Here is a 26,790-nt window from a genome sequence, read left to right as displayed (position 1 = left end):
CAGAGACGCGCAAAATAACTGATGATCTGTTCTGTCCAATCAAACTCGCGTCCGCGTTTTTCCATCGACAAATCATCTCGCTGCTCCTGCCCTCACCCGGAAGTCGATTATGCGCATGCGCTGATGACACGCACGCAGGCGCGAATGAAGAACCAAAACACAGAAAATGTGTGTGTGTTTAACACTCTAAGAGCAAAATGAACACACACTCGACACGATAGACATTAGTGATGTGTAAGTGTGTGTTTGAGAGATGAGCAGCTGTAAGAGGTTCGCGACAGAGTCCGGCTACGAATTAAAGCGCTTCTGCACACGAGACGAACCCCAGATGTCTGCGCGTCACTGCAGTCGGCCAGCAGAGGGCAGCACCGCCGAAGTGGTGAGTTGTTAATGTTTTTATGTCCTATACACTGGAAAATTATATTAAACTACAATATTTGTTTTAATGAATGTTTTGGAAAATTAGTTAAGGCAGAGATTAACAAACAACAGAACAGAATCTATGTTTTAGGTCCTTTCGACGTCAATCATTATTTTTGCAATAGTTCCGTGTCTTAACCCTTTGTTTATTTAAAGTAATCAAGTCACACCAAACATGGAGAATTAAACAAATATTTAAAGATTTAAAATATAACGTTTCTTATGTCATATCATGGAATCAGCCATTGTAATTTGATGTAATTTATATAAATAACTACTATCTGGATTTATATAAATAACTGCACAATCTAGAGTTTTATACTTCTGGTTGATAAAATATTTCTGCAAATTAGTTTTGTATTCGTTTAGTAACTCTGTGAACAGTAGCGTATGGTACACATTGTCTAGATTATAATTGCACTCATCATTGCTCCTGTTTTCCCTATAAAAATAACTGCATGTTTAATATTTGCTTACCACCAGTCAGCAACGATTATTTACAATAACAAGTTACAATTGAAGTTATTTCTAAAAGCAAACATAAAACGAATTAATATCTGTGAAATTTACAAAACACAAAATCATTTATCGATCAGTATGTATTCTAAAAATAACCTAACATGCCTCATATAATCTTTGTAACTGTTGTGTGTGTGTTTCAGTCTGTGATCATGCCGGTGCATAACGCCTCCGATTGGCTGGACGAGTGCCTTAAATCGATTTTCCAGCAAGATTTTCAGGGCCGTATGGAGCTGTCTGTGTATGACGACGGCAGTACGGTAAACACTCGCTCCACCTGAACATTTCACATCAAAGATCAGATTTCAGAAGAGTGATTTCGCACATCATCTTTCTCTCTGTCAGACAGGATAACTCCAGAGAGATGATTGAAAGCTGGAGGGAGAGGTTGGAGGAGAGAGGCGTTTCCATGGTGATGTCAGGCCATAACTCCACCAGTCCTAGAGGAGGTGTGTATGTGTCCATATAGTAACTTAGGTCTGTGTGTGTTATTGCAGACACACATGTGTGTTTGTGTTTGAACGTTACGGTGTGAATACTTAAAATGAAAAAGTATTGATTTAATATTTCAGTTCAGTTGAATCATGAGCCGTACAAATCATTGTAATGAGTTCAATGAATCATTGTATCGAAGTCATCCAACTGCACATAATCATACTTGTGTCTTATTTTAATTTTTCCTGTAGTTGGATTTGCTAAAAACCAGGCAGTGTGTCAGAGCTCCGGACGATTCTTCTGTTTTCAGGATGCGGTGAGTGTTTAAGAGAGTGAACACGCACACACACACACACACACACACACACGCAGGCAGGTGACAACCACAGCAGACCGTGTGTTTGACAGACCCGTCAGAGAAACCACATTCATGAGTGTGTGTTAGACAGCTCAACGTGATGAAATCTTGTCTGTTTCATGTCGACTGATTGGAGTTGAGGGCCATTGAGTCATGGTGATATTCAATACAGACACACACACAGTGAGATTTAATAAATGTTATTCTTGCTGTGTGCTGTCTGTGAGAGTGAATATCTCCTGTGGTGTGTGAAAGAACTCAGTGTCCTCTTGATCATGAGAAATATACACACATTGTTTTTTTATAAAGGTGGATACTTTCCATTGACGTCTAATATATATATATATACACAGCCATGGCAAAAATTGAAAGAGGTCATTCAAAATTATTGTCAGTATTTCTAGGTGTGTGTTTAGGTAAAATGATCTTTTTTGTTTCATTCTGTGAACTATTAACAATATTTCTCCCAAATCTCACATCAAAAAATATTGTTTCTATTGGCACGTATTTGCAGAAAATGAAAACTGGAGAAACAAATAATTGGAAAAATGCTCTGTATTTTTCCAGACTTCAAATACTTCAAATATAATAAATATAGAGAACAAGTTCAGATTCACTTTTAAGAAATACAACAGTAACATTTCGTCATGTATTTATAATAAGTTCAAAAATGTTGGATGACCTCATGTCACTCCTGAGGTTTGATTTTGTTGACATTCAACACACACTGGACTGAAATGACCACAATAGATCTACGATGTATTTTTTCCAGAGGCTGTATCAAAATCGTTGATATATTGAATGACTATTTAATTATTATTTTATTAATTGTATTACATTAGATTTGGTTTATATTGCAATCGTGACATTTCTTATATGGATTTCATATTTTAAATAAAATTTAGGTTTAAATGTTTTATTTGTAATTGTGAATCCAGTATTGTGAATTGTTTTCTACCTTAAGCTGAAATGTTGTTACATCCTTACTTGGATTATTATGTTGTATTATATAGAGTCTTTCCTCTAAACATTAACCTGAACTTTTTTGCAGACGTATTTTGAAATCATTATTTGGTTTTATTCCTAAGCAGTTTTTCTCTGCTTCTCACGATGGAGCTGGTTTCAGGTTTTTACTTAAACCCTGTGGACATTTCAACGCACGCACACACACACAGATGCTGTGTAGATGAATCAGACGTCTGTGGACATTTCCAGCTCCTCGGTTTATTGTCACTTCTCGCGCTGTTTATTCTCAGTTTTTTATCTCCTTCATCTTCTCACGCTTGTCTGGAGGTTTTTCCGCCAGCTCTAAAATGAGCATAAAACAAACATACACGGCTCTGCGTTTGATTTAGTGCTGTTTTATTATTTATGTGCACTCTGGCACAGTAGCGTGTCAATCACAGTGCTGTTGTGTAAGGAGATCTGGGATGTTATATCTGCGAGGCTTCGGCTCACGGTTCCATCTCCCGCTGGCTTCGGGGCCGAGCGGTCTCCTGTGGAGCCGCTGGAGCCGTTCGGATCCAACTCTGTCGCAAGAAAGAGCGTGAGACCAACGAGGGAAGAAAAATAATCGTTCCCTCGCTTTCGCACTTCCATATTTAAAGTGACAGGTCACCTTATTACCGACATGAATATTCTGACATCATATACTCACACTGACGTTGTTCCAGATTGCTTGACTTTTATTGTATTTGTAAAACTAAAAAGATGTTTAGTAGAATGACCTGAAGTGTTTTTCTCAACACGGGGAGTGAATGGAGACTGGGATGGGCTCAAAGTAAAAATAATAGCAAATCGCATCCTAAAAGACATCCACTTGACTTCTGCACTGTATTACACGTTTTTTGACGTTACATGGAAATGTTTTATTAAGAAAAGATTGACTTTGAGAAACAGTCCATTATTTTAGTGAACCGTCTTTAAAGTGATAGTTCACCCAAAAATTCTGTCATCATTTACTCACTCTCTTGTCATTTTGAACCTGTATTACTTTATTTCTTCCACAGAACACAAAAGAAGATATTTTGAAGACCGAGCTGCACTGGACCCCATTCACTTCTATTGCACGGACACAAAACCAATGCAAGTGAATGGGGTCCCGTTAACAACATTCTTCAAAATATCTTCTTTGGTGTTAAACAGGTCATATAGGTTTGAAATCACAAGAGGTGAGGAAATGATAAAAAAAATATTTTAGGGTGAACTATCACTTTAAACTTGTTTCGTATGAAACAAAGCAAACGCACACATTGGCAAATACGTTTCTGAGTGACATGATGTTGAATAAATGATATAAAATTATATTTTGGTGAACTGTTATTTTAATATCAAATGAAAGGAACAGATGATGTATTCTTAGCAGTGTGCATACTTTGCCGTGGGTTAGAGTTTGTCTATAGTATACTAATTGTAATGTGCTCTATATAAAAGCAGTAGACGCCTCTGGTATGTATAAAGCTCACAAATAACCTGGTTGTGGTTTGTGTGGTTAAAACCTACACTGACCTCTCTCACACACACATACGCAGGCATGTAATTCCTGTAGTTGTGTAGACTTTACTGAGATCCGTTGTGTCTAGTTGTTTTATGGCCGGTGTGTGTACAATTGTGGTCTGGTTCTTCTGGAGTATTTTTCCTCGTGCTGGTTTCCAGAGGGCCAAAATCAGCTCTCCTTGAGGTTAACTGAACGTCAGGAATTCTCTTCTCCTCCATCACCGGAGCTTTGGAAAGCTACCGTTTGACTCCAAATTTAGCAAAACGTTTTACACGTGAAGTGACAAACTCAACGCTCGACCTGATGAAAGTGACTTTCTGTAACGCTTGCAAAAACAAACGTCATGTTATTTCAGCTGGGCACGTAATGATATCTGTCAGAAAGCTTTGTTTGTTATTCTAAACATTTGTCTGCCTCGAGTTGATGCACGAATGATGTGTTTTACGTTCATATTTGTAGTCATTCAACATGTTTAGGGATTTAAAAATGTTACTTAAGTGTATTGAGTATTGATGGAAAAGTATCGATTTTTCAAGTGAATTTAGATGTATTGCTCTTTTGTCTTTGCGTGTTTCACCACGTTAATACATTAAAACACCGACAAACAGAAGCACATGGTTTGGCAACTTCTGATTATGATGTCATGGCAATCTGCTCTGTTCCTCACATGTTTTTATATCCCGGTGGGGACCTAAACCTGAATACACACCAATTCATGGGGACTCGCGTCACCGTGGGGACAAAATTGTGTATACAGTTTGTACAGTATAAAAATGATTAAGCCGATGGACTGTTCCCACCGAGATAATAAACCAGACATGTGTGTGTGTGTGTGTGTGCTGCAGGATGATGTCATGAGACCTCAGAGAGTGAGACTACAACATGAAGCTGCTGTGTTAAACCCCACCGCAGTGAGTACGCACGCACGCACACACACACACACACACAGATGATGGGTGAAGATGTCTTCTGATGTTGGTGCGTTGGTTGAAGCTAACATAATAATATAGTCTCACTAATAATCGTCTGGATTAGTTGTTGGATCACTGGTGGACTAATAAAGCGTTACGACTCATGCCCTGATCATACTGATGTTGTATGTGAATGATGGTTTTATTCATCAGCTGCAGCGTCGGGGGGTCAGTGGTTATTTTTATACTCTCTGATCAGTTCTGAAGAAAGTGGTTTGTTGCTTTGACCTTTGACCTCGGGCCGAAGTCCAAACACAACAGCGGCGGATCAGGGAGAAAACACACAGCTGAGATCACACTCATCACAAACGCACATCCTGATCACACACACCAACACATACCCTCATCACAAACATATTCACAGACACACACACACTTTTGTTCAAAACATACAGACAAACGTGCACACACAATATGCACAATAAAACAAACTCAAACGCACAAACATTATAAACATAGACACACACACAGACAAGCACATTCACATTAAATGCAAACAGGTGCACATGCACACACAATCACAAACATATACACAGACACACACACACTTTTGTTCAAAACATATAGACAAACGTGCACACACAATATGCACAATAAAACAAACTCAAACGCACAAACATTATAAACATAGACACACACAGACAAGCACATTCACATTATATGCAAACAGGCGCACATGCATTCACAATCACAAACATATACACAGACACACACACATGTGAGTGCACACACCCACTACTTCATCACTAACCCACACAGAGGGAGAGAGAGAGAGGAAATGAAAGGCATGGGTTAAAGTGTGTGATGTGACAGAGTGTGTATAGAGTTTTAGCGCTGTTTTTGTTGTGTGATTGTCTTAAATAAAATAGTTTCTCTGTGTAATTCAACATTTTACACACAATCTCACTTTATATGCATGGATGCTTATGTGTGTACAGACTTATGACACTCAGATTAACCTTTAATGTGATGGTGATTGTGTGTGTGTGTGTGTGTGTCAGGTTGTTGGTTGTAAGGTTTGTCGAGTTCCTGAAGGCTCCACAGAACGATACACCAGGTGGATCAACTGTCTGACACCGGATCAGCTCATCACACAGGTAACATACACAGACACACACAGCTATAAATACGGCACAATTACACTAGCGACATGTGTTAAAGTAAAAACATTTTACAGCAAAAAGTGTACATTTTGATTTCACATAGATGTGATGCACGTCTGGGTACATTTGTCAATGCACAGCGTCTGTGATCTTTTTCCTCACAATGCTTCAGCTCGTGTGTCGACAGGATGCGGGTGTGTGTCAGGAAAGGCGAGTCATGTTGCGTTTCGAGGGGTCGCGTGCCACGCGGTCAGTAGGTCGCCGCAGAAACAGGATGCGTACCTGGAGACAGATATTTCCACGGAAACGCGGGTGGGCGTGAGCGCAGAGCGTCCACACGTGCGGACAGGAAACGGATCCCGAGGGTCATGACATCAGAGAGATGTGTGCAACCTTCCAAAGTACATGTATAACTGTTATACATGAAAGAGAGAGGGAGGAGCATTATTCTTAGTGGCTCGAAACTTCTGAGCATAAGTATTATTTTACTCCATAGAATGGAAATTCATCCGATGTGCAAAATTCATATTAAATTTTCTTGAGAGATGGATTCTTTGACATTGATTCGTCAGCCAGAACACTTAAGCAATGACATAGCAACCATACATCACGTTCTAGCAACCTTCACGTGTACCCTGTCATAGCAATGTGAAAAGAAACGCTCGGAACGCAACTGTTAAATGCTAAAGTTTCTCACACTTTTATTCAGAAAATGTCCAAATGTAGTTTTTCTATGTGTAATGAAAAGATTCATTTTTCTCCCGGGTGCACTCACACAGCCAAAGTTTTCCAGTTTGGGGGTCCAAAGGGAATACCAGGGGGCAACATCTTTTATCCATTACGACACACTCCGGGTAACGGCGTAAACATTGAGAAACTTGCATGATTCAAACCCTGCGATGTGGACTCATACACACACTGAGGCGTTGTTAATAATTCGCATCTTACGTCCCTGAACATGAAACAAAATGGCAGCTATTTGTGAAAAACATCCTTTGTGTGCTTACGATTTGACAGGAAGGTTGTGTTTTACTTATGTTATCGACTAGTGACATTTTGGACCTTGTGAATATGACAACTGCGCCAGAAAAATACCATGTTTGATAGTTTCGCATCTGGAATGTGTCATTAAAATATTCCTGAGCGAGCAGGCAGTTTGTGTATGTATGTGTTAAAGCTCATGGGGATCTTTACTGGCAGTCAAGTGCTGTCAGAAAAAACTAGATTATTGAGATCATGTGAATGTTTTCATCTAGGTCAGATTGTTTTCCTCCATCAAGAATCTTTGGTTTGGTGATCAAGTCTATGTTCGTTCAGACCAGTGCATTATGGGTTTTTCTCTTGTCAGGTCTACACCTCTCACGGGCCGACGGTCATCATGCCAACCTGGTTCTGCTCACGCGGTTGGTTCCAGAAAGTTGGTCCGTTTAATGAAGGAGGAAAGGTGACAAACATATAAGATTCACTTGAACTTCTTCATTTACATCTCTATGTTTCTTTCATACTCTCTCTCTCTCTGTCTCTCTCTTTCAGGGCGTTCCGGAAGATCTGCTGTTCTTCTTTGAGAGTCTGCGTTGTGGAGGCGGCGTGGTCAAAGTAGACGAGTGTTTATTGGTGTATCGATATCATGAACACTCGGCGACACATTCTGTTCTGGAGTAAGATATCACAAAATATGAATACACAACAATTAAATGAAACATATGCTTATTGTAAATATACAGTGACAGCATTGAGATTTAGCACATAAAGGGAATATTCCAGCATCCTGATGTTCTCACGGGACACTTGATCTCGTGTGGAATGAACAGAATTTTTCTGCTCTGTGTGTTTAACGTTTCACACATTTTCGCTGTCTGTCCAATGGTCCACAGCTGGACTCAAACCCAACAATGTTGTGTGCGTCTGTGTGTTGTGTGTGCGATGACCTCATGGGTTCTGAAGGATGGTTTAAAAGAAAAGAAATAAGACATTCCTCTGGCATCATAAAACCCCCAAATAAACACATCATCACAAACAAATCCACACTGAGCGCACACACATCCAATTTGTTTTTCCATTACAGTTGTGCATATGTCCTCTGACTGCTTATTAACACAATTGAATTCATGAGAAGTAGACAACACATATATTTTGCATTGTCTGACAAATCTGTAGCCCAAACATCATCCAACTCGCAAACTAATGACTTTTGTGATCCTGTACGTCCTTTTAATGAACCGCTCAAAAGACTCTTAAGTCGAACGAATCCACTCTCTGAATCAACTTGTTGGTTACTGACCCAACCTCGAACCGTATGTTGTCATATTACAGATCTTTATATAGTATACAATTATATATACAAAATAAAAGCATTTTCATTTGAAAAACATTACAAAGTTGTTTTATTAATGGTTACGTGACAAACAAAACGATGGTGAAATTGATTCTCCGTCTGGTGTTTGTTATTCAGGGAGACGATCTGGAGACTCCGCGTGGACTTCCTGCAGGAGCGAGTGCTCAGCCAATGGGAATCATTCACCATATGGAACGCTGGGAAACAGGGACGAAAGCTCTACCGCAGTTTGACGCTGGCCAATCAGAAGAAGGTGATTCACCGTCGCATGTTTCTACAGAATTATACAAGATTGTTTCAGAGAAACTTGAGCTTTTTTGCGTTTCTGTGTGTAAACACAGGTGACGGCGTTCTGTGACGTCGACGAAAACAAAATCCAGAAGGGCTTTTACACGTATGAGGATTCAAAGGTAAGGACAATGACGTATGACTTATACATACAGAAAACGTAATCATGATTTATACTTTCAGGTCTTTTCTCCCACTTTTCATGGTGCACAACATTCGGTACATGCAAAATGTGCACAAGTAACACAAGTAATGAATCACATTGTCAGATGTCTAGACAGAAACGAGCCCGCAGCTGTTTATAAAACTATACAACATTACTCTCGGTCATTCATTTCCTCTCAAATCAACCTTTAGCCACATGAACCCTAAAGTTTGCCAGACACCATCAGAATGGGCAGATTACTTGATGAATACGTTCTTCACCTTCTGAGAAAATGTTTTCATGAAGATAAAGAGAAATGATCTACTAAAGAACATGCACAGAACCGTAACTACTGATAAGTGATTGTAAAAGTGTCAACGTTATTTACACACACACACACACACACACACACACTAATGAATGTTATCCAAACACACCCCCTCTACACACATTTATTTTCTCTTTATCTCTCAGGAACGACCTAAACCCAAGATTCCCGTGCTGCACTTCAAAAACGCATCTCCTCCGTTTATAGTGTGTGTGAAACTGGTGAGTTCATGCATTTCAGGCCTCAGGTCTTCAGACGAGACCATAATTCAACGTCTGAAAATACACACACATAGCCTATATAGCCATCCAAATGTCTGTAAGGCTCATATTAATCACGATGAAAATCCGTGTTTCCTTCCTAAAGAAACTCCAGCGGGATGAGATGTTATCACTAACACACATTTTACATTTTATTTTGAGGCGAAATGTTGGTAAAGTGGTTTCGTAAGAAGGCTCTTCCTCTGTGTCTCTGTAGGACATGACTGATGGAGTGATGGAGGAGAACTTGCGCTCGCTGCAGCTAACAGAGGGAAAACATTATTACCATTTCAACTGAATGTGAAACACAAGCGTGTGTGTGTGTAAGAGAGAGAGAGAGAGAGAGAGAGCTGGGAATCTGTTCATGCTTCTCTTCTCAGAATACCAGCCTTGAGAAACCTCTCACTTCACTATTAGCACCTAGTCTTCAACCCACACACACAGACGTTTGTTTGCTTTCCTGATGGCCCGCGTGTCGCTCTCTTTCTGGGCGACCCGTCTCAAAGACCTCGAACCGTTTCCTGCGGGCGTGCTCGGGTTTTATCAGAACAAACACACACTGCCCGATAGAGAACACTCGGTTTCAAATGTGCGTTTAAATTAAAGGGACAGTTTACCCGAAAATGAAAATTCATGTCGTTTCAAACCTGCATGACGTTCATCTGCAGAAAACAAAATAAGATGTTGTGAAGAATGTCGGAAACCAAACAATAGTAAACCCCATTGACTTCCATTGAATGAACACAAAACCACTGAGACATTTCTCAAAACATCTTTTGTGCTCCATTGAAGAAAGGTTTTGTGTGTGAATAAATGATCATAACATGTTTATTTGTGTCTGAACTATCCCTTTAAGAAAGCCGTTTTAATTCAGAAGTAATATGACTGAATCAAGCTGGTTTCACCAACGTCATTTTAAGAATGAAAAAAAAAGCTGTATTGTTTTAATATTATATTGTTTTATTTCAAATACGAATAATATATTATAGAGACATTATGGTATTTGTTGCATGAAGAGCTAATGTCAAGTTAGGTCACGCCAGTGTCTGATTGGTCAGGAAACTTTTATCTCTTTTCTCAACAGTCATTCGTTTTCCTTTAGATTGTGTGTTTGAGAGAGAGATTGGTATGTGTGTGTTCCATTAAAACATTATCTGAGGTCAGCGGGCACGTGTGTGCGCTCATTCTGTCATCTGTCTTGACGTGTTCCAGGTGATGAAGCGTGCTGTAGGTGTGTGTGTGTGTTTGTCAGGGGTCAGGTCAGAGGTCATGACCTATAAATATTTAGGATGGTGAAGAGATGGAGGCTGGAGTCTTTCCACCATTTTAAAGAAACATGTCTGTGCAGAGATAACAGAAATCTCCGGGCGCACATCACATCTCTCATACTCTCCTTATAGTGTTACACATGCATTACAAATAAACAAATATTTGCCTTACAGCTATTTTAGGATTGGCGTATTATGTGTGACATTTTTATTTAGCTTGACAGTTTGAGTAATTCATACTCTTTTAAATTTAAGTTGTATTATCTTGTTTTATGTGTCTTGTATCGTGTAAGGAGAAGCATCTAAAAAGCTGTATAGTGTTACACTGTATATTTAAAGTTTAGGTCTTTTTTGTAGCACGTAAAATATTTTGTAAATGGCATGTCTTAAAAATAAATGGTTTATTTTATTTAAATTCAACTAGGCAACATGTATATTTATAAATGTATTGGGGTTTATCTAGTAATATTTTTGTTAACTGAAATATGATATAATAACGATTAAATATTATTTAAAATGTAAATTAATTTTAAGGCAAAAATGTTAAAATTTGAAACTCTAAAATAATACATAAATATAAATAACAATATGAAAGAATAATGTAAAAATAAAATCTAAATTCGTATTAGTAAAACTAGAAAACTATGTACAGTATGCACATGCATATTTTGCAAAACGTACCGTGTGGGCGTGTCGGTGCGGACGGGAGGCGTGGTTTGTGGGTTTGTCGCGTGTGGGTGAAAGTATCTGCGGGTGTAACTTCAGTGTCTGAATCTGTCGGGTGTCGGACACACACACACACACACACACACACACACACACACACGTTCTGGATTTATCTCGTGCATCCCCTCATGAACAGATCATGAAGTAGTTTCAGATGATTCATTGAGCGGATCTCAAGGCTTTTAAAGGATGTTTTTATTAACTGTGTTATCAGCTTTAGTTCTGAGTGGATCTGCACAATACTCCAGTGACCAGTGCAACTGGACGGGAAGGTGAGGATTGATGTCTTTATTTAGTATTTGTTTTTTAATTACATTTTTTCAGTAGCTTCATGTACATTTTACGACGATGTTAAGTTATTGCGTAAAGTGTTAAAGCTTGATTTTAAAGAAAGAATATTTATTTATTTTATTTCAGTAATGCGTTGTTATTCTAAAATACCTAAATCGTCATTTTTGCTTTGAGAGCTTTAGATTAAATATGTTTCTTGTACACTCGAGCACTACATTTCATAAATGTGACTTTTAAGGAGTTTTATTCTTCGTTTTACAATTTACGATGTATTTTATTAGGCCCACGTTAGTAAAATGTGGTTTGGTCCGGACATGCCCTTATGGACATGTGCTGACATTTGCCTTAAACAAACAATGAGTCGTTCGGTTCTGTTTGATGATTCAGTCGAACACGGAGTCAAGATGAAGTGGTTGAAACTATAAAACTATAAACGTTTAAAGAAAATTTAGTGATTTGCGTTGTTACTAAGTAATAAGTTAATTAATTACTAAAACGAACGTAATTTTGTATGTTAATGTCTTTGTAAACCAAATATGTCTAAATTGAATGAACTGATTCACTAAGATGATTCACTTCTCTTAAAACTGGACCTCTCTCTCCCTCTCTCTCACTCTCTCTCCCTCTGTCACTCTCTCTCCCTCTGTCTCTCTCCCTCCCTCTCTCTCTCCCTCCCTCCCTCTCTCCCTCCCTCCCTCTCTCCCTCCCTCTCTCTCTCCCTCCCTCTCTCTCTCCCTCCCTCTCTCTCTCTCTCCCTCCCTCTCTCTCTGCTCTCTCTCTCTCTCTCTCTCTCTCTCTCTCTCTCTCTCTCTCTCTCTCTGTCTCTCTCTCTCTCTGTCTCTCTCTCTCTCTCTGTCTCGCTCGCTCGCTCTCTCACCCTCTCTCTCTCCCTCTGTCTCTCTCTCCCTCTCTCTCCCTCTGTCTCTCTCCCTCTCCCTCTCCCTCTCCCTCTCCCTCTCTCTCTCTCTCTCTCTCTCTCTCTCTAACCATCTCTCTCCCTCTCTCCCTCTCTCTCTCTCTCTCTCTCTCTCTCTCTCTCTTTCTCACTCTCTCTGTCTCTCTCCCCCGCTCTCTCTCTCTCTCTCTCTCTCTCTCTCCCTCTGTCTCTCTCTCTCCCTCTGTCTCTCTCTCTCTCTCTCTCTCTAACCATCTCTCTCCCTCTCTCCCTCTCTCTCTCTCTCTCTTTCTCACTCTCTCTGTCTCTCTCCCCCGCTCTCTCTCTCTCTCTCTCTCTCTCCCTCTGTCTCTCTCTCTCTCTCTCTCTCTCTCCCTCTCTCTCTGTGTCTTTGTTTCAGTCTCTGAAGCAGGCAGCAGTTAATCTGGCCTCTATTACACACTCCACAGCTCAATTGGCTCCAGAAGAAGATTTAATAACGTTAATTAAAAGCAAGCTGGATGAAATGGAGGAATCGGGGGTCATGTGTGTGGGATTGAGCTCTTTTCTCTGGAGGACATTTGGCACTGATTTCAGAATAGAAACCGAACCTTCAAGAAAAGCTCATTAGTTTAATTTTAATGCCAGGCCATGAACCCTTTTGCTGCAGAAATAAACCCAAAATAAACATTCAGTTGTTACTTTCTAACCATCCTAGAAAGTGTATGTTTTTTTAAGCAGTGGTCTTTATTCTGCGCTGTTTCATAAGTTATTCATAAAATCAGCTAATTTTTATCTTGACTTAAAGGGATAGCCCATCCAAAAATGTATCCTCGTATCATTTCTTTTTGTGTTGTGAAGAGTGTTGATAGCCAAACAACACTGAACCTCATTGACTTCCATTGTATATACACAAAACCACTGAGACATTTGACAGAACCTTCATTATTTGTCCCTTTATCGCCATCTTTTGACATCTATACTCATTTGACTGAAAGATCATCTCTTTCTCGAGAGGTCACGTTCGGTCCGACATCCATTTTTAGTCTTTAAAGATCTCAGGTTTCTGACTCATTTCAAAAACCACCAGCGGTTGAAGCTCTGGGCCTGTTTCCAAAACACTATTGACTCGTATGAAATTGTGCCCTTGAGCCCTGTAGTGCACCCTACACACTTAGGGTTTAGGGTGTGCCAGAGAACGCTACAAGACCTTTCATTTCACCGAAGACGCTGCGTTTAGGGACAAATGCAAAAGTACTGCTTTGTTGTGAAACTGTTGTTTTCTCTTTGCAGCGGTCTGACGCACGAGTCTCACACCCGGGACGTGGAGCAGGTTTACCTGCGTTGTGCCGAAGGCTCTCTGGAGTGGCTCTATCCCACAGGTGCCATCATCGTCAACCTTCGACCCAACCTGCAGACGTCTGCGGGACCCGGCGAGCGCCTGCACGCATGTATCAAACCTCACGTTGACTCGCGGGGGGCCGCGCTGTACGTGGAGCGGGCCGGAGAGCTGAGACCGCTGCTGTCAGAGGCGGAGCAGGCCGCTGGTCACATGCGCTGCTTCAGTCTCCAGGAGGGGGCGCTGTTTGTGGAGGCCACGGCACAGAGGGATATCAGCAAGAGAATCACGGCGTTTCAGTATCAGCTGATCTCAACACAGATGACGGGAGATGAGCTCTACTCGCCCACAGGTAAAAATAGAGAGAGAGATGAATTTATTTTATGTTTGTGCGTGCGTACGTGTTCAGCTGAACGTCTTGCAAAGTAAACTGCTTTTGACTCGTATGTGTACACACAGGAATTGACCCGTTGCAATACCTCTCCGGGCCTACAGGGGTCGAGTTTTCTTTACAACCTTGAATCGATGCTCCCAGGATAATGCTGGTTAAACTAATTTGTGCAAAATTCTGGCGTGCAAAACACTGTATGCTGTCCCTCGCCCTCACGTAAAATGGGAAGTATACTTTCCAATTGCTTCTATTGTTGACCTTATTTGTTAGTGGCTTTGGATAAAAGCGTCTGCTAAATGACTAAATGTAAGTGTTCTTCACCCTGAAGAGACGGGTATCATATATGCAGTTTTATGGCTAAATTAATGTATATGTACATTATTTTCCTCTATTCATGAATAGAGGTCACTACAGTGGACAGCTACACAACCTTTCAGTTATAAACAAAATGCATGTCTACTGGACATCTGGACATTTTTCTTTGAAAATATGTGTCAAAAACCTTGTTTTTCATGCCACATAGGAAAAATATCTATAGCTGAGGTTGTAATTCATGCTTTAAAGAGATTTAAATCTACAATTTGACATTTTATCGCCATCAATGCTCGACAGAGAAGGTTATTTTTGCAATGTATGAAATGTCTTGGAAGTCTTGCTCACGTCTCATAGTTAAAGAACAACCTGTTTTCTTAGAAAATACAATGTTTAAATTAAGTTTCTTCATTTTGAATGTCATGTATACATCGCCCAAGGATGAGTGAACACAAGGAGAATAGAGTAGAATAACATCGCTGTCAAGCTCTCGTCACTCAGATGAAAGATGAAAGTTCAGGAAGGCAGTAAAACGACCTCATAAACCCTGAAACACAGACACAAAGACCAGCCGCTCCTGACCTCATGTTCTATCTGACACATGAAAATAAACTCTAATCAAGAGGTCACGCTAGGGTCAATCGGCCTGTCAATCACAGAGCTCTGCACGCGATTGGTCGAACGCTTCCTGAGCTGACTGTCATCGGCCGCTTTCGTGTGAAAGATGCTGTTTTATTGGCGTCACGGTGGTTAAACAATAATGTAGTGTGTAATGAAACACTAAGGGGTGGTTTAGTTTAGGATTAGTTTAAAACAGGACTTCGCTAAATTAGGACATTTAAGTATTTTTACAAACATTCCTTACAAATCGACATTACTCGTCTGTATTTTGAGATAAAACAATGGCTTATGTATTTGAAGGTGTTTCAATACAACATTTTTCAATGTAGTCAGATCTAACATTGACTTTAGTCTAGGACTAGTCTTAAACCCTGCGCGGGAAACCAGGCCATATGTTGTAATCTACACAATTCCTGGTATTTGCTTTTCGCAACACACACGTTTTTTCGTGAGCAAGACGCTTTAGATTTATGAACTTTTGAGGTTTTAAGTCATCACCTGTCGCTTTCTGTCAGTCTGTTAGTTTGGAAGACCTCCTGTGATTGGTCCAAAGGGATTTCAGTGAGAAAAAGTGTGCGTGTTAGTGAAAGGGGTTTTAGTTTACACGTTGACTTGCTAACCTCATCTGACTATGCAAACAGCACAACTGGTTCAGGTGACATGTTCATACTTAAAGTGCAGCGATTTTGTTGAAATTGTGTCGGGTCTGTTATTAAGAACCTTCAGACGTCTACTGTGTTGTGGTTTAACATGACCGCGGATCTTCAGACGGGGGTTTGGAGAGGGTGGTGGCTTTGGGGGGGTGATATAATGATTATAATGTTGTGTAAGTGGGGTGAGAGGGCAAAGGTCAAACATCACAGCAGGTCTGGGCACAGCTGGAGTCTACCGACACAATCCAGACGTGTCTGATAAACGCACATGAGCGTCTGGAGGAACTTTCTTCTTTAGAGGGTCTTGAGATATTATGTAGGTGACTTACGCTATTGACTTTAAGCAGTAGTTTTGCTGATGTTTACACGTTCTTGTAGAGTTGTGTGTATTTACTGTGACTGATGTTAATAATGTGTGTTTGTTTCAGCTTCATGTAAACGCTGCAGTGATGAAGCGGTGCTCATGGACCTGTGTGCCAGTGACTTCGGTAACATTCACATCTTTTTTCATAATTTTTTTTCATCTTCTTTTCTTTAATCTATCTTTTGTCCAGTTCTTTTTATTCTTTTCTCCTTTCTTGTCTCCCTTTTCTGTCCTTTCTTCTTCTTTTATGTCTCTCCTTTCTCCTTCTTTTCTTCTCTTCTCTCTTGTCTTGTCAAGTTTTCATCAGTTTTTTTTTAAAAGTTTACATTCAAATTGTCAACGTCAAAATTCCGGTACAATTGTTATTATAAAACTTTTTATAAACATTTAAAACAACTTAAAATAAATAAAAAACACGAATCAACTCTATGTGAAGAGTATTTCATATTATTACTCAATCATAAGAACCCAACCGCAGTTTCGTTGATATTAATTTGAATACACAATAAAAACATCTTGTGTACAAGTTCAACTCTTCATATGCTAACCATCATATTCATGACGTCATCTAGTCGTACCTGCGTTTAATGCCTTATGCATTTTTAATGCATTTGTGCCAAATCTAAACAGGTTTTGAGACCTTTTTTATTTCTTAAGAGATGTGACTTTACTCTTATCTTTTTTTATCCTAAAGTATAAACCCAAATTTGAACAGACAAATCATCCTTAACTTTTGACAAGATGCAGAAGTCTCAAACGTTTTCTTCCAATTACTCTTCAATCGTCTTATTTTTGAGTGTTTTTTCGGTTCAGTTCTGAATCATCTCTCACAAATCATATCTTTGTTCGTCCATCTAACGTCTTTTTCTCTTCCTCTCTTTTAGCGGTGCGTGGCAGTATTCAGAGGATCGAGGTGGAGAATGAGGATCAGATCACAGCTGTGGTGTCATTGAGTCACATGTATCGTCAGAAGAGCCGCGTCTTCGTGTCCGTCGGCGGGGGGCGCGGGCATGGCCGGTGGACGGGTCGGGTGAAGATCCCGCAGCGGTGCGGCCCTCGGCCGGGACAGGGCGAGTTTCTTCTGACGGGAGCTGTGAGGTTTGGAGAAGCTTGGGTGGGATGTGCTCTTCATTACGAAGACTTTCTGAAACTCTACCGCTCCGCTCTGGACTCGGGGACAAACCCGTGTCATATAGACACGGATTGAAACAAACTTTTAGGGTTTGGATCCGATCATCTTACGCAAGAAATTGAAGGCACAATGCGAAACATCTTAATGGTCCTTAAAAAACTTCATTACATGAAGATATACTGTCTTATTTATTTCTTTAAATATTTGTGGTGACGTTTGATTCAGAAATATTGTTGACAGGTGGTTTCGAGCGGTTTACCCGTGACGGAAAGTAAAGTCGGTGATTCTGTCCGTGTGTGATTCCAGAGCAACAGAAGTTTTTGTTTTGTTTGTTTCCGTTGCCTGAATCCGTGCATATGAAACTAATATTAAGAAAGTGTGTTGTAACACTTGTGAATCAAAGTTTATGAATATGTTCTCTTGCTGGCACACGTGTGCCGAGAAAAGAGCTTTGGTGCTTTTGTTAAAAGCTTTGTTTATAGTCCGAGCGGTCGATTCTCCAGACCTGGTTCTTGTGTGTTTGGATGCCCACATGTGCGTTCTGTGTATAGTTTTCATGCAATTGCCTTTTCTGCTCCATAACTGAATATCATGAAATTAAAACAGACTGTTGATGATTCACAAGCGTGATGTTTTTTGGGGCTTCACAAGTGAGGAGAAAATCACCAAATCTTCACGTTATCGTGCTTTCTAACGTCTTCCTCTGTGGTCAGTTTCTTTCTTTCACTACCTTTATGATGGAAAATGTTTAATGAAAAGCCTGCTAAGTTTAGTCAAACTGTCAACATTTTATATCAAGCCACCTAAAATAAATCCAGTTAAACACATTTACTGGAAACTCCATCGTCCAGTTCAGTCCTGGAGTTTGTTATCATAAATACAAGAAGGTATAATGTAGAAATCAATCCTCACTCTTCACTAAATATTCTAACAGCATAAGGCAGTGAGACAAGCGATCATTAATCCTTCATGCAAAATAATTCAGGCCAACGAACTGCATTTTAGTGCAGTTTTCCCCCAAATGCATGCCAAGAAGGACTCCTGCTATAACTTTGGACAGATGTGATGCATCTCAAATCCTTCCCACTAAAACTGTGATGCTTCATGAATTCTTTAGCATTGAATCATTATTTTATTGCGTTCATTTTGTGTGAGCTTGGCTTTTAGAAATCAGATTCTCATATTTATACTGTAATAGTTTTGATTTATAGTCGGAGCTGTATCTGGAAAAGTTTTGGGCAAAGTTTTGGGCAGGATAAACGTTTTGCTTTCAGACTGGAGAAGTAAACAGATGGAGAGAGAGAGTGTTTCTTTTGTTTGCTTCTAGATACTGGGCAAACATCCCTCTATTCATTCAACATCACACACACACACAAGAATGTGACTGCGATGTCATTACATGAGAACCATGACAACAGATCATTGTGTTTCCATGGACACGCTGTTCTCATGATGTCATGGCAGCATTGTTCATGCTCTAGAGAACTTTAGATGTGGCCGTGAGTTCCCGTATCACAGCCGACCAGAGACAGGCAGCCGGCCAGACAGTCGAGAGTGAGAATGGCTAAATGAAAATGTCTTTTACATGTGTGGAATGCATTATAAATTGAATTTGAGTGTGGATGTGTGCGGTGTTACGTGTATCTCAAGTGTTTGTCATGAAGGCTTTCACCCCTTCAGCTGTCTCAAGGACGACAGGAATGAAACCACAGATAACTCGGAAACACTGTGTGTGTGTGTGTGTGTGTGTGATGGTTTATTATTAACAACACCGATGTGAAGCAGAAAGTGGTCGTCCTCACTCGCTTCTAAACACCATATAAATCATTATGACTTCAACAATTAATCTAATAATTACATTTGCAATCCCTCTCGCCATCTCTGTTTAAAACATTCAATTGCAGTTTTCTTGACGTAATTCAAATGATGTTGAACGGACATTTCTGCACAATCTGACTTGACATCTTAAATAATAAATCATTGTTATAATCTTACCGTTGTTGAGTTGAGTTAAGGAGATTTTGTATGTATTTGTTGTTAACCGACAAGTTACAGACTACAACTTTAACAGACAAAATCTGCATGAAAAGAAGTAAATATAAATAAAAAGAAATATAAAACGTAAATGAATTAAATACTTATAACACAAATAAAAAATATAATTATAATATATTAAATAATAAAACTTAATAAATACCAAAATACACTTAAATGCACCAATTTTATAATAATTTAGTCCCAAGTAGTACAGTAGTATACACTTAAAGTACTTTGCCAAGATACAGTATAGGCTAGTTAGTCAAATGATTCTTAAATGTACTTATTTTTAATCAAATCAGATAATTATATTTATTCAGTTCAGGTCAGTGCTATCACATACAGTATATATTTACATGTTGAATCAATGTTTAACCGTTTTTATCAACATTAATGCAGCATTAATTTGCTATCTGACATGAGGATGGATGAACTTAATCTATTTCAGACCTTTTTTCCATTTCAGAGTGAGTGTGTGCGTGTGCGAGTTTGTTTTGGGTAGAAGGGGCACACGCGTCCTGCACACGCTACCCGGATCCCACAGACACCCAACACCCCCTGACACACACGCATACTCATACCAAACACACCCCAGGACTGGACACACAACACTCCCTCTGGCACACACACACACTTTCAGGGGTCAGTGCCGTGTCTTCTCTGAGCATCAGCTGTGTGGTCAGCAGGCGAAGAGCTGAGCAACGAGAAACTAAAGCCGAGTATTCACATAAACATAAACCATGACACTCGATACACAACGTTTCCTGCTCGCAAGTGAGGGCGCAAAAAATAAGCCACACGTGTTTCTGACCGACGCCCTCTCTGCTGATAATGCAGCATCGCATTTCATTGTGGGGTTTTCCTGTTTGATTTCTCCAACTTCTGACAAAAACAAAATTCATCAAATCATTTATTTTATACAATTATCATACAATAAAATAATAATACAAATTAATATTAATGTAAATTAAATAAAATATATATAGTTATATATTAGTATACTATAGCCCAACACAAACCGGACGTTAACTGGGGGTCAGGCGCGCGTCTTACTAGAAATAAATATTTCCAATATTTGTATTTAATATTCTTCTCTATGGACTTTATAGACCTTTAGACTTAGACTGTATTCTCTCTTTCTATGAGATCTACACAAAACTGATGGTGACAATAAAACAATTTTAAATAACTAATAATTTGACACAGTTTAAAAAAAAAAACACACAAATCTGAACTATAACTTGGCACTTGAGTGTTTAGTATAACCCCAATGGAAATACTGAGAAACCATGTGAAATTGAGACATTATTTACAAAAAAAAGATTTGAGCTTGACATGATAACATCAGCAATGATAAAGCTTATGAAAAAAACTAAATTCACAAAACACATTCACTGTGTACAGCGGCCTCCAGTGGCGAGTGACGGTATTGCATACATCAATATGTATAAATCAACATGAAACTTTGTATTCAGAAATATTATATAAAAAATAAATATTCAGATTGTTCTCATGTGAGTATTCCCCTATACAACACACGTATAATCAGCATATTGCAAGATAAATTGGTTATTTCTGCATTACAAATGTATTTTGTGTTTAGAAAGATATTCGACTCAGTTCTGTTACATGTTTATAAGAACATAAAAATGTGGCCGTTTGAACTTTTGATATGTTTTTGGGTGAGCTTTTACTCTCCGAAGTTTGGGAAGCTCAGTTCTAAATGATGTGAACAAAGCAAATCGTGAGACGATAATATAAAATCAGACGAGTTTATACGAACTTCAGTTCTCATAGACACAAATAGAGAGATACAAATAAAACAGTGGAGCAAAGGGGACAATCAAGGGGGAAACACAAAGATGATGCTTTTACTCTTGCACAATTTCCTCAAATACAAAAAAGGTTTATCACAGAGATGCCACAGAAGAACCATTGTTGGTTCGACAAAGAACCATTCAGTCAGAGGTTCTTTAGAGAACCATCTCTTTCTTACTTTATTATCATCTGCAAGAACCTTTTGTGAAACAGAAAGGTCCTTCAAATGTTAAAGGTTCTTTATTGGCATCGCAGAACCTTTTAAAGCACCTTTTTTAAGAGTGTACATCAATCCTGTCAATCATCGAGAGCTCCTTCCATATACAACTTTTAATGGCTTTTTTTCAGCATCTTTTCATTCAGGCCTTTGAGTGGAAATGTAAAGCAAGTTAATAAGAAATGTTTCAAGATAAGTGAGGTCAGAAACTTCCTGTAACATTCTCATAGTCTGGTGAACTTGAGTCGGAATCATCACCGCCGTCGTCAGCAATCTATATGTGTGGGAGAGAAACACTGTTAGAATAGATGGGCTAATGTTTTTATTTTCAGGGGGATGAAACCACTTACCATTACATCCTCATACACACGATCAGATGTTTTATTGCAGATATGAGAAGGAACTCACAAACGTTACAATTCAGTTTGTGATACTTTGACCACGTGACAATCTGTGATAACCACACACTTACTTTTACACATGACCATGACTATATTCTCCTTGATCTGGTTTGTGAAGATATATTAAAGCAATCTTAAATTACTGAGCGTAACAGCTAACAAAACCGTAAAATCTTAAAATATAACTGTGACTAGTCGAAACTAGAAATACAATTGAAACTATCAAAAATGGATAGTCAAACCTAAGGTTTATATGCTTGCCATACACTAAATCCAATTTACTGAAGAGATATCTGGAATCGGAATTTTGACTAGTCAAAACTAAATTATGACTACAGCCAGGGGTATTTTATGTCAAAACGGCTTGCCATAAAGGCACACATTTCTGGAAACACTTCCGCACATTCGAAGTCGTCGTCTGGTTGATTGAATCTTACAGAATTTTTGGGAGACGTGCATGTCCGACTGAAACCCATATGAAGCTGTCTGATCTAAGAAGTTAGAAGAATTCATCACGATCGACTAAACACTTAATTCTTAAAAGACGATCATGGTGTGGCAAAGAGGGGGGAAAGATACCGGAAAAGGAACATTTTTAACTAAGCTACTCAACTGCGCCACCCGGAACTCACAGTTCACAGGTTGAGAGTCAGAAGTGGAGTGAGCGTAAATGAAAAGGAAGGAAGGACAATTTTACACAAGGCCTCATCAAGTAACTTCAAACAACCAAATGAAAACAACTTTGTCATATCAGTAAGGAGAGAGAGATCGCCAGCAGGGGTCAAAATCTGTCTGGTTATAAGCATTCTTTCAAATATCTTTCTTTCACAGATTTGGAACAATCTCACAGACAAGGGTTCAAGATGCCAAGAGTATAAACTTTAGTTGCCCAGTCAAACAAAGTGAGACACTGAAGTTGTCCAACAAACACACATTTGACTCCATACTTTAAACCTCAAGTCGCTGTCACAGTGTTAACCAATCATGACATCATCTTCTACCAATCACGGTTCACATGATATCACCTCCTTCTTTGTTCGTCCCCTTTCCTGTTCGCTACTATTATATTTTAATCGGGCCTGCGCTTGCTACAGTCATGTTTCCGTCCCACCATATTAGGATTTAACCGTAGCGATCGCCTCTCAAAAACACATATATCATATCTGGACCCCTTTTCTGGGCTTTCGGACGATATGTGATTTATTATCGGCTTTATTAAAAACTAGCTCATAGTTTAGCGTAATAATGTAATACAATTTGTCACGTCAGATCATCAATCCTGTCAATCATTGAGAGCTCCACACACACGTGAGTTAAATGGCTTTTCAATGCTCTCTTCTACAACTTTTGTTCGGTTAATGAGTGAGTAAAATAGTAAACAAGTTATTATGAAATTATGTAAATTATAAGCATAATTTGACAATCAAAAAGAGTTAGAGATCAGAAACGTCAAAACCTTTTACATTTTTTTAGCACTACAAAACCTTCTTTTGATAAACCGCAACTGAACTCTCAAATTTCCAAACACATCCAGCAATCGCTCCGGAGACTCTTAAATCATGTTAACCTGTCTCCTGAAAGACATAACATGCTTCAGGGCCGCATTTATACATCCTAGCGATATCACTTTAAACTGACTAACAATCTTACCAACACTAATGAACTCCAACACCTCATTTGATATGAACGGCGGCTCGCTTGAGATGGTCATTTTAACAGACGCCGCATAGAGTGCAGTAACTTGTACAAAGTTTCCGAGAACATCTTCCACCTTTACACCATCAGCAGGTGCACAACTGAAGCCATTTCATCTCTCATCTTGAGACACCATTCCTTCACGACAAACTCACCTCAACAACAAACCAGAGAGAGGGAGAGGGAGAGGGAGAGGGGAGAGGGAGAGGGAGAGGAGAGGGAGAGGGAGAGGGAGAGGGAGAGGGAGAGGGAGAGGGAGAGGGAGAGAGAGAGAGAGAGAGAGAGAGAGAGAGAGAGGAGAGAGAGAGAGAGAGAGAGAGAGAGAGAGAGAGAGAGAGAGAGAGAGAGAGAGAGAGAGAGAGAGCGACAGACAGACAGACAGACAGAGAGAGAGAGAGAGAGAGAGAGAGAGAGAGAGAGAGAGAGAGAGAGAGAGAGAGAGACAGAGAGAGAGAGAGAGAGAGAGAGAGACAGAGAGAGAGAGAGAGAGAGACAGAGACAGAGACAGAGAGAGGTCCAGTTTCAGAGAGAGTTTGGAGGATCTAATGTTATTTGTCTTGCACAGCGACTTTTACACTTTTTGGAATGAAGAAATCAAAACACTTACCATTACATTTTCATACACAGGATCAGATGTTTTATTGCTGTCATTAGGAGGACTGTGATGATCAATCTGTCATGAGAACAAACCAAAAAAAATAAGCCAAATAACACAAACATCTACAGTCATTGTTCAAAGAAATTCACACAAACCAGATCAGAGAGGAGAAAGTGTATTACTACATCACTTACCTGTGACTCATTTCTCTTTTTCATCCACCTGATTCTCCTTAAAAACAAACAGGATGTAAATATGTCGTAAAGAAAGATGGAAAAGTTGCTCTCGCATAACACTAAAGATTTTGATACCATAGTCTCGTAATATTTTCTATTCAGTGTTAAATTTTTCCTAGTGAAACAGAAGTGATTCGTCCTTTTTGATAAAATATCAATTTGATTCGTTCATACACATCTTACCAAACAAGCAAAAACACAACCACAAATGCAGCTCCAAATGTCAACGCTCCGATGATCGAGTAAAACATCACCATATTTCCTGAAAAAGACAACATGAATTGAGTTACATGTTATATGATCTACCTTACACTGAATATAAAGAGTTATTGTCACCTTTTAAAGTGAGTGAGACCGCAGCTGATCTCTGAGATCCAACTTCATTCTGAGCCACACAGTAAAACCATCCACTGAGACTCGAATTAAAGTTACTGATGCTGAACATCTGTCCAGATCCAACAGATGATGTTTGAGTCTCTTTAAACCAGCTGTAGATGTGAACAGGTGGATTTGATTCACTGATGCAGGTCAGATTCACTGAATCACCCTCCACTATTACACCAGAAGAACTGATGGATGCTGTGACGCTCCTTGGAGGATCTGAAATTGTTTTTTTATTGTTACTGTTCAACATTTGTTTTACTCAACCTGAACTATTCACTGTTTCATGAACTTACATAAAACATTTAAAGTCACTGTTGAATTGTTCTGTCCAAGTTCATTTTCAGTCTTGCACTTGTATTGTCCACTGTGATCAGATCTGATGTTTGAGATGATGTAGATGTTTCCAGATCCAACAGATGATGTTTGATTCTCTTTAAACCAGCTGTAGATGTGAACAGGTGGATTGGATTCACTGCTGCAGGTCAGATTCACTGAATCACCCTCCACTATTAAACCAGAAGAACTGATGGAGATGACTGGTTTATCTGGAGGATCTATTGAGAGATTATATTCAGTATATCAGTGATAACAAAGGCATTCTGGGTGAATAATGAAAGAATTGAGAGTGAACTTACAGATGACATTGAGACGTCGAGGAGGTGATGTGTGATTGTGTCCCTGTACAGCACATCTATAGTCCCCTGCATTCTCTCTTCTAACTGACGGCAGGATGAGTTTCTTGTTTCTGTCATTTAATGTCTGTGTGTTTCTAAACCAGATGAATGTTGATGTGTCAGTCAGACTGCATCTGCTTTTACATGTCAGATTCACTGAATGTCCCTCCATCACTCTCTCACCTTCAGACTCCACCTGAAGATCTGAACACAACACAACACTGATCCTCCTCATGTCATTCAACACATCACATTATTATCATCAAACACTCTTTCACTCTCACCTGTGACATCAAGAGTCACTCCAGGTGTACCAGTCCATTTATCTTTATCAGTGATGAATCTGAAATAATACTTGTGTGAATCTGTCTCTCTCACATCAGTCAGTCTGACGCTGCAGTCGTGCTGTTTATCTCCCAGATACTGAATCCTCTCCCTGTATTCAGAGTCCTTAGACAGATCTGGAGGATCAGAACTGTCAACCTTCATCCAGAACACTTGTGTGATCTTGTGTTCAGGAGGGTATTTATAAGTGCAGTTTATAGTCACTGTTGAGTCCTTTAGTGCACAGATGTGTGAAGAGCTGTAAGTTACACCCAACCACCATCAGCACTGTAAACTCCTGAAACACACAAATCACAATGAATACATTAACAACAGCTTCTACAAGTGTGAAAACCCCCCTCTGTTTGTATATGTGAAGGGTGTTTATGCTAAAGATCATTTAACAGTTGAGACTGAAATCTTAAGTCTGAACAGAAACAACAAAAAAATGATTCTTTATTAAATCAAGTGTTTTATAGAAAACAGAATTAAAGGTTTGTTTGAATAATACATGTATAACATCAGTGACTCACCGTGAAGAATGAGGAGAAAGATCAGAGGGGGAGGAGTCATTATGATTGACATCACCATAGCCACACCTACATTCAACACATTGTAACGGACAAAATGTTACTTTTTTGTGATGCTATACTTTGACCCTGTTGTGATGTATTGGAGTCACGAGCAGTAACAACAGGAACAGTTACAGGGCGCTACTGCCTGGAGGTAACTGGGTATATAAACACTGACATCATAGATAAGGGAGTGTTTGTTGG

The 26,790-nt window shown here is 39.4% G+C and overlaps 2 protein-coding genes across 3 annotated transcripts; both read left to right on the top strand.

Moving 5' to 3' along the window:
• The first annotated feature begins 97 nt into the window (after window positions 1–97).
• On the top strand, window positions 98–11,345 carry b3gntl1 (UDP-GlcNAc:betaGal beta-1,3-N-acetylglucosaminyltransferase-like 1). 2 transcript variants are annotated; one of them, XM_079462301.1, is made up of 12 exons: window positions 98–379; window positions 1,083–1,199; window positions 1,289–1,388; window positions 1,626–1,690; window positions 5,075–5,140; window positions 6,202–6,297; window positions 7,652–7,747; window positions 7,837–7,961; window positions 8,756–8,891; window positions 8,980–9,048; window positions 9,546–9,620; window positions 9,877–11,345. In XM_079462301.1, the coding sequence occupies exons 1-12, from the start codon at window positions 254–256 to the stop codon at window positions 9,955–9,957; spliced, it is 1,152 nt and encodes a 383-aa protein (XP_079318427.1). In that variant the 5' UTR covers window positions 98–253; the 3' UTR covers window positions 9,958–11,345. The 2 variants fall into 2 exon arrangements, with proteins under 2 accessions (XP_079318427.1, XP_079318428.1); XM_079462302.1 differs by having other exon boundaries at window positions 110–379; window positions 1,285–1,388.
• A 315-nt stretch (window positions 11,346–11,660) lies between these two features.
• On the top strand, window positions 11,661–18,250 carry metrnlb (meteorin like, glial cell differentiation regulator b). Its single transcript, XM_079462305.1, has 4 exons — window positions 11,661–11,925; window positions 14,112–14,509; window positions 16,563–16,622; window positions 17,383–18,250. Exons 1-4 carry the CDS (start codon window positions 11,843–11,845, stop codon window positions 17,703–17,705), a joined length of 864 nt encoding a protein of 287 aa, XP_079318431.1. The 5' UTR covers window positions 11,661–11,842; the 3' UTR covers window positions 17,706–18,250.
• Window positions 18,251–26,790: the final 8,540 nt, after the last annotated feature.

This window comes from Barbatula barbatula, assembly GCF_947034865.1.
Source record: "Barbatula barbatula genome assembly, chromosome: 8".
Taxonomy (NCBI): Eukaryota; Metazoa; Chordata; class Actinopteri; order Cypriniformes; family Nemacheilidae; genus Barbatula; species Barbatula barbatula.
The sequence above is the reverse complement of the archived record's forward strand: the minus strand, read 5'-3'. Positions and strand labels throughout refer to the sequence as shown.

Bases quoted from the DNA above. Each gene is read 5' to 3' on its own strand.
- metrnlb (XM_079462305.1), top strand. From the start codon at position 11,843: ATGTTTTTATTAACTGTGTTATCAGCTTTAGTTCTGAGTGGATCTGCA. The intron at 11,926-14,111 runs GTGAGGATTGAT...TTCTCTTTGCAG, and splicing joins CAGTGCAACTGGACGGGAAG to CGGTCTGACGCACGAGTCTC. The intron at 14,510-16,562 runs GTAAAAATAGAG...TGTTTGTTTCAG, and splicing joins TGAGCTCTACTCGCCCACAG to CTTCATGTAAACGCTGCAGT.
- b3gntl1 (XM_079462301.1), top strand. From the start codon at position 254: ATGAGCAGCTGTAAGAGGTTCGCGACAGAGTCCGGCTACGAATTAAAG. The intron at 1,200-1,288 runs GTAAACACTCGC...TCTGTCAGACAG, and splicing joins TGTATGACGACGGCAGTACG to GATAACTCCAGAGAGATGAT. The intron at 9,049-9,545 runs GTAAGGACAATG...TTTATCTCTCAG, and splicing joins ACACGTATGAGGATTCAAAG to GAACGACCTAAACCCAAGAT.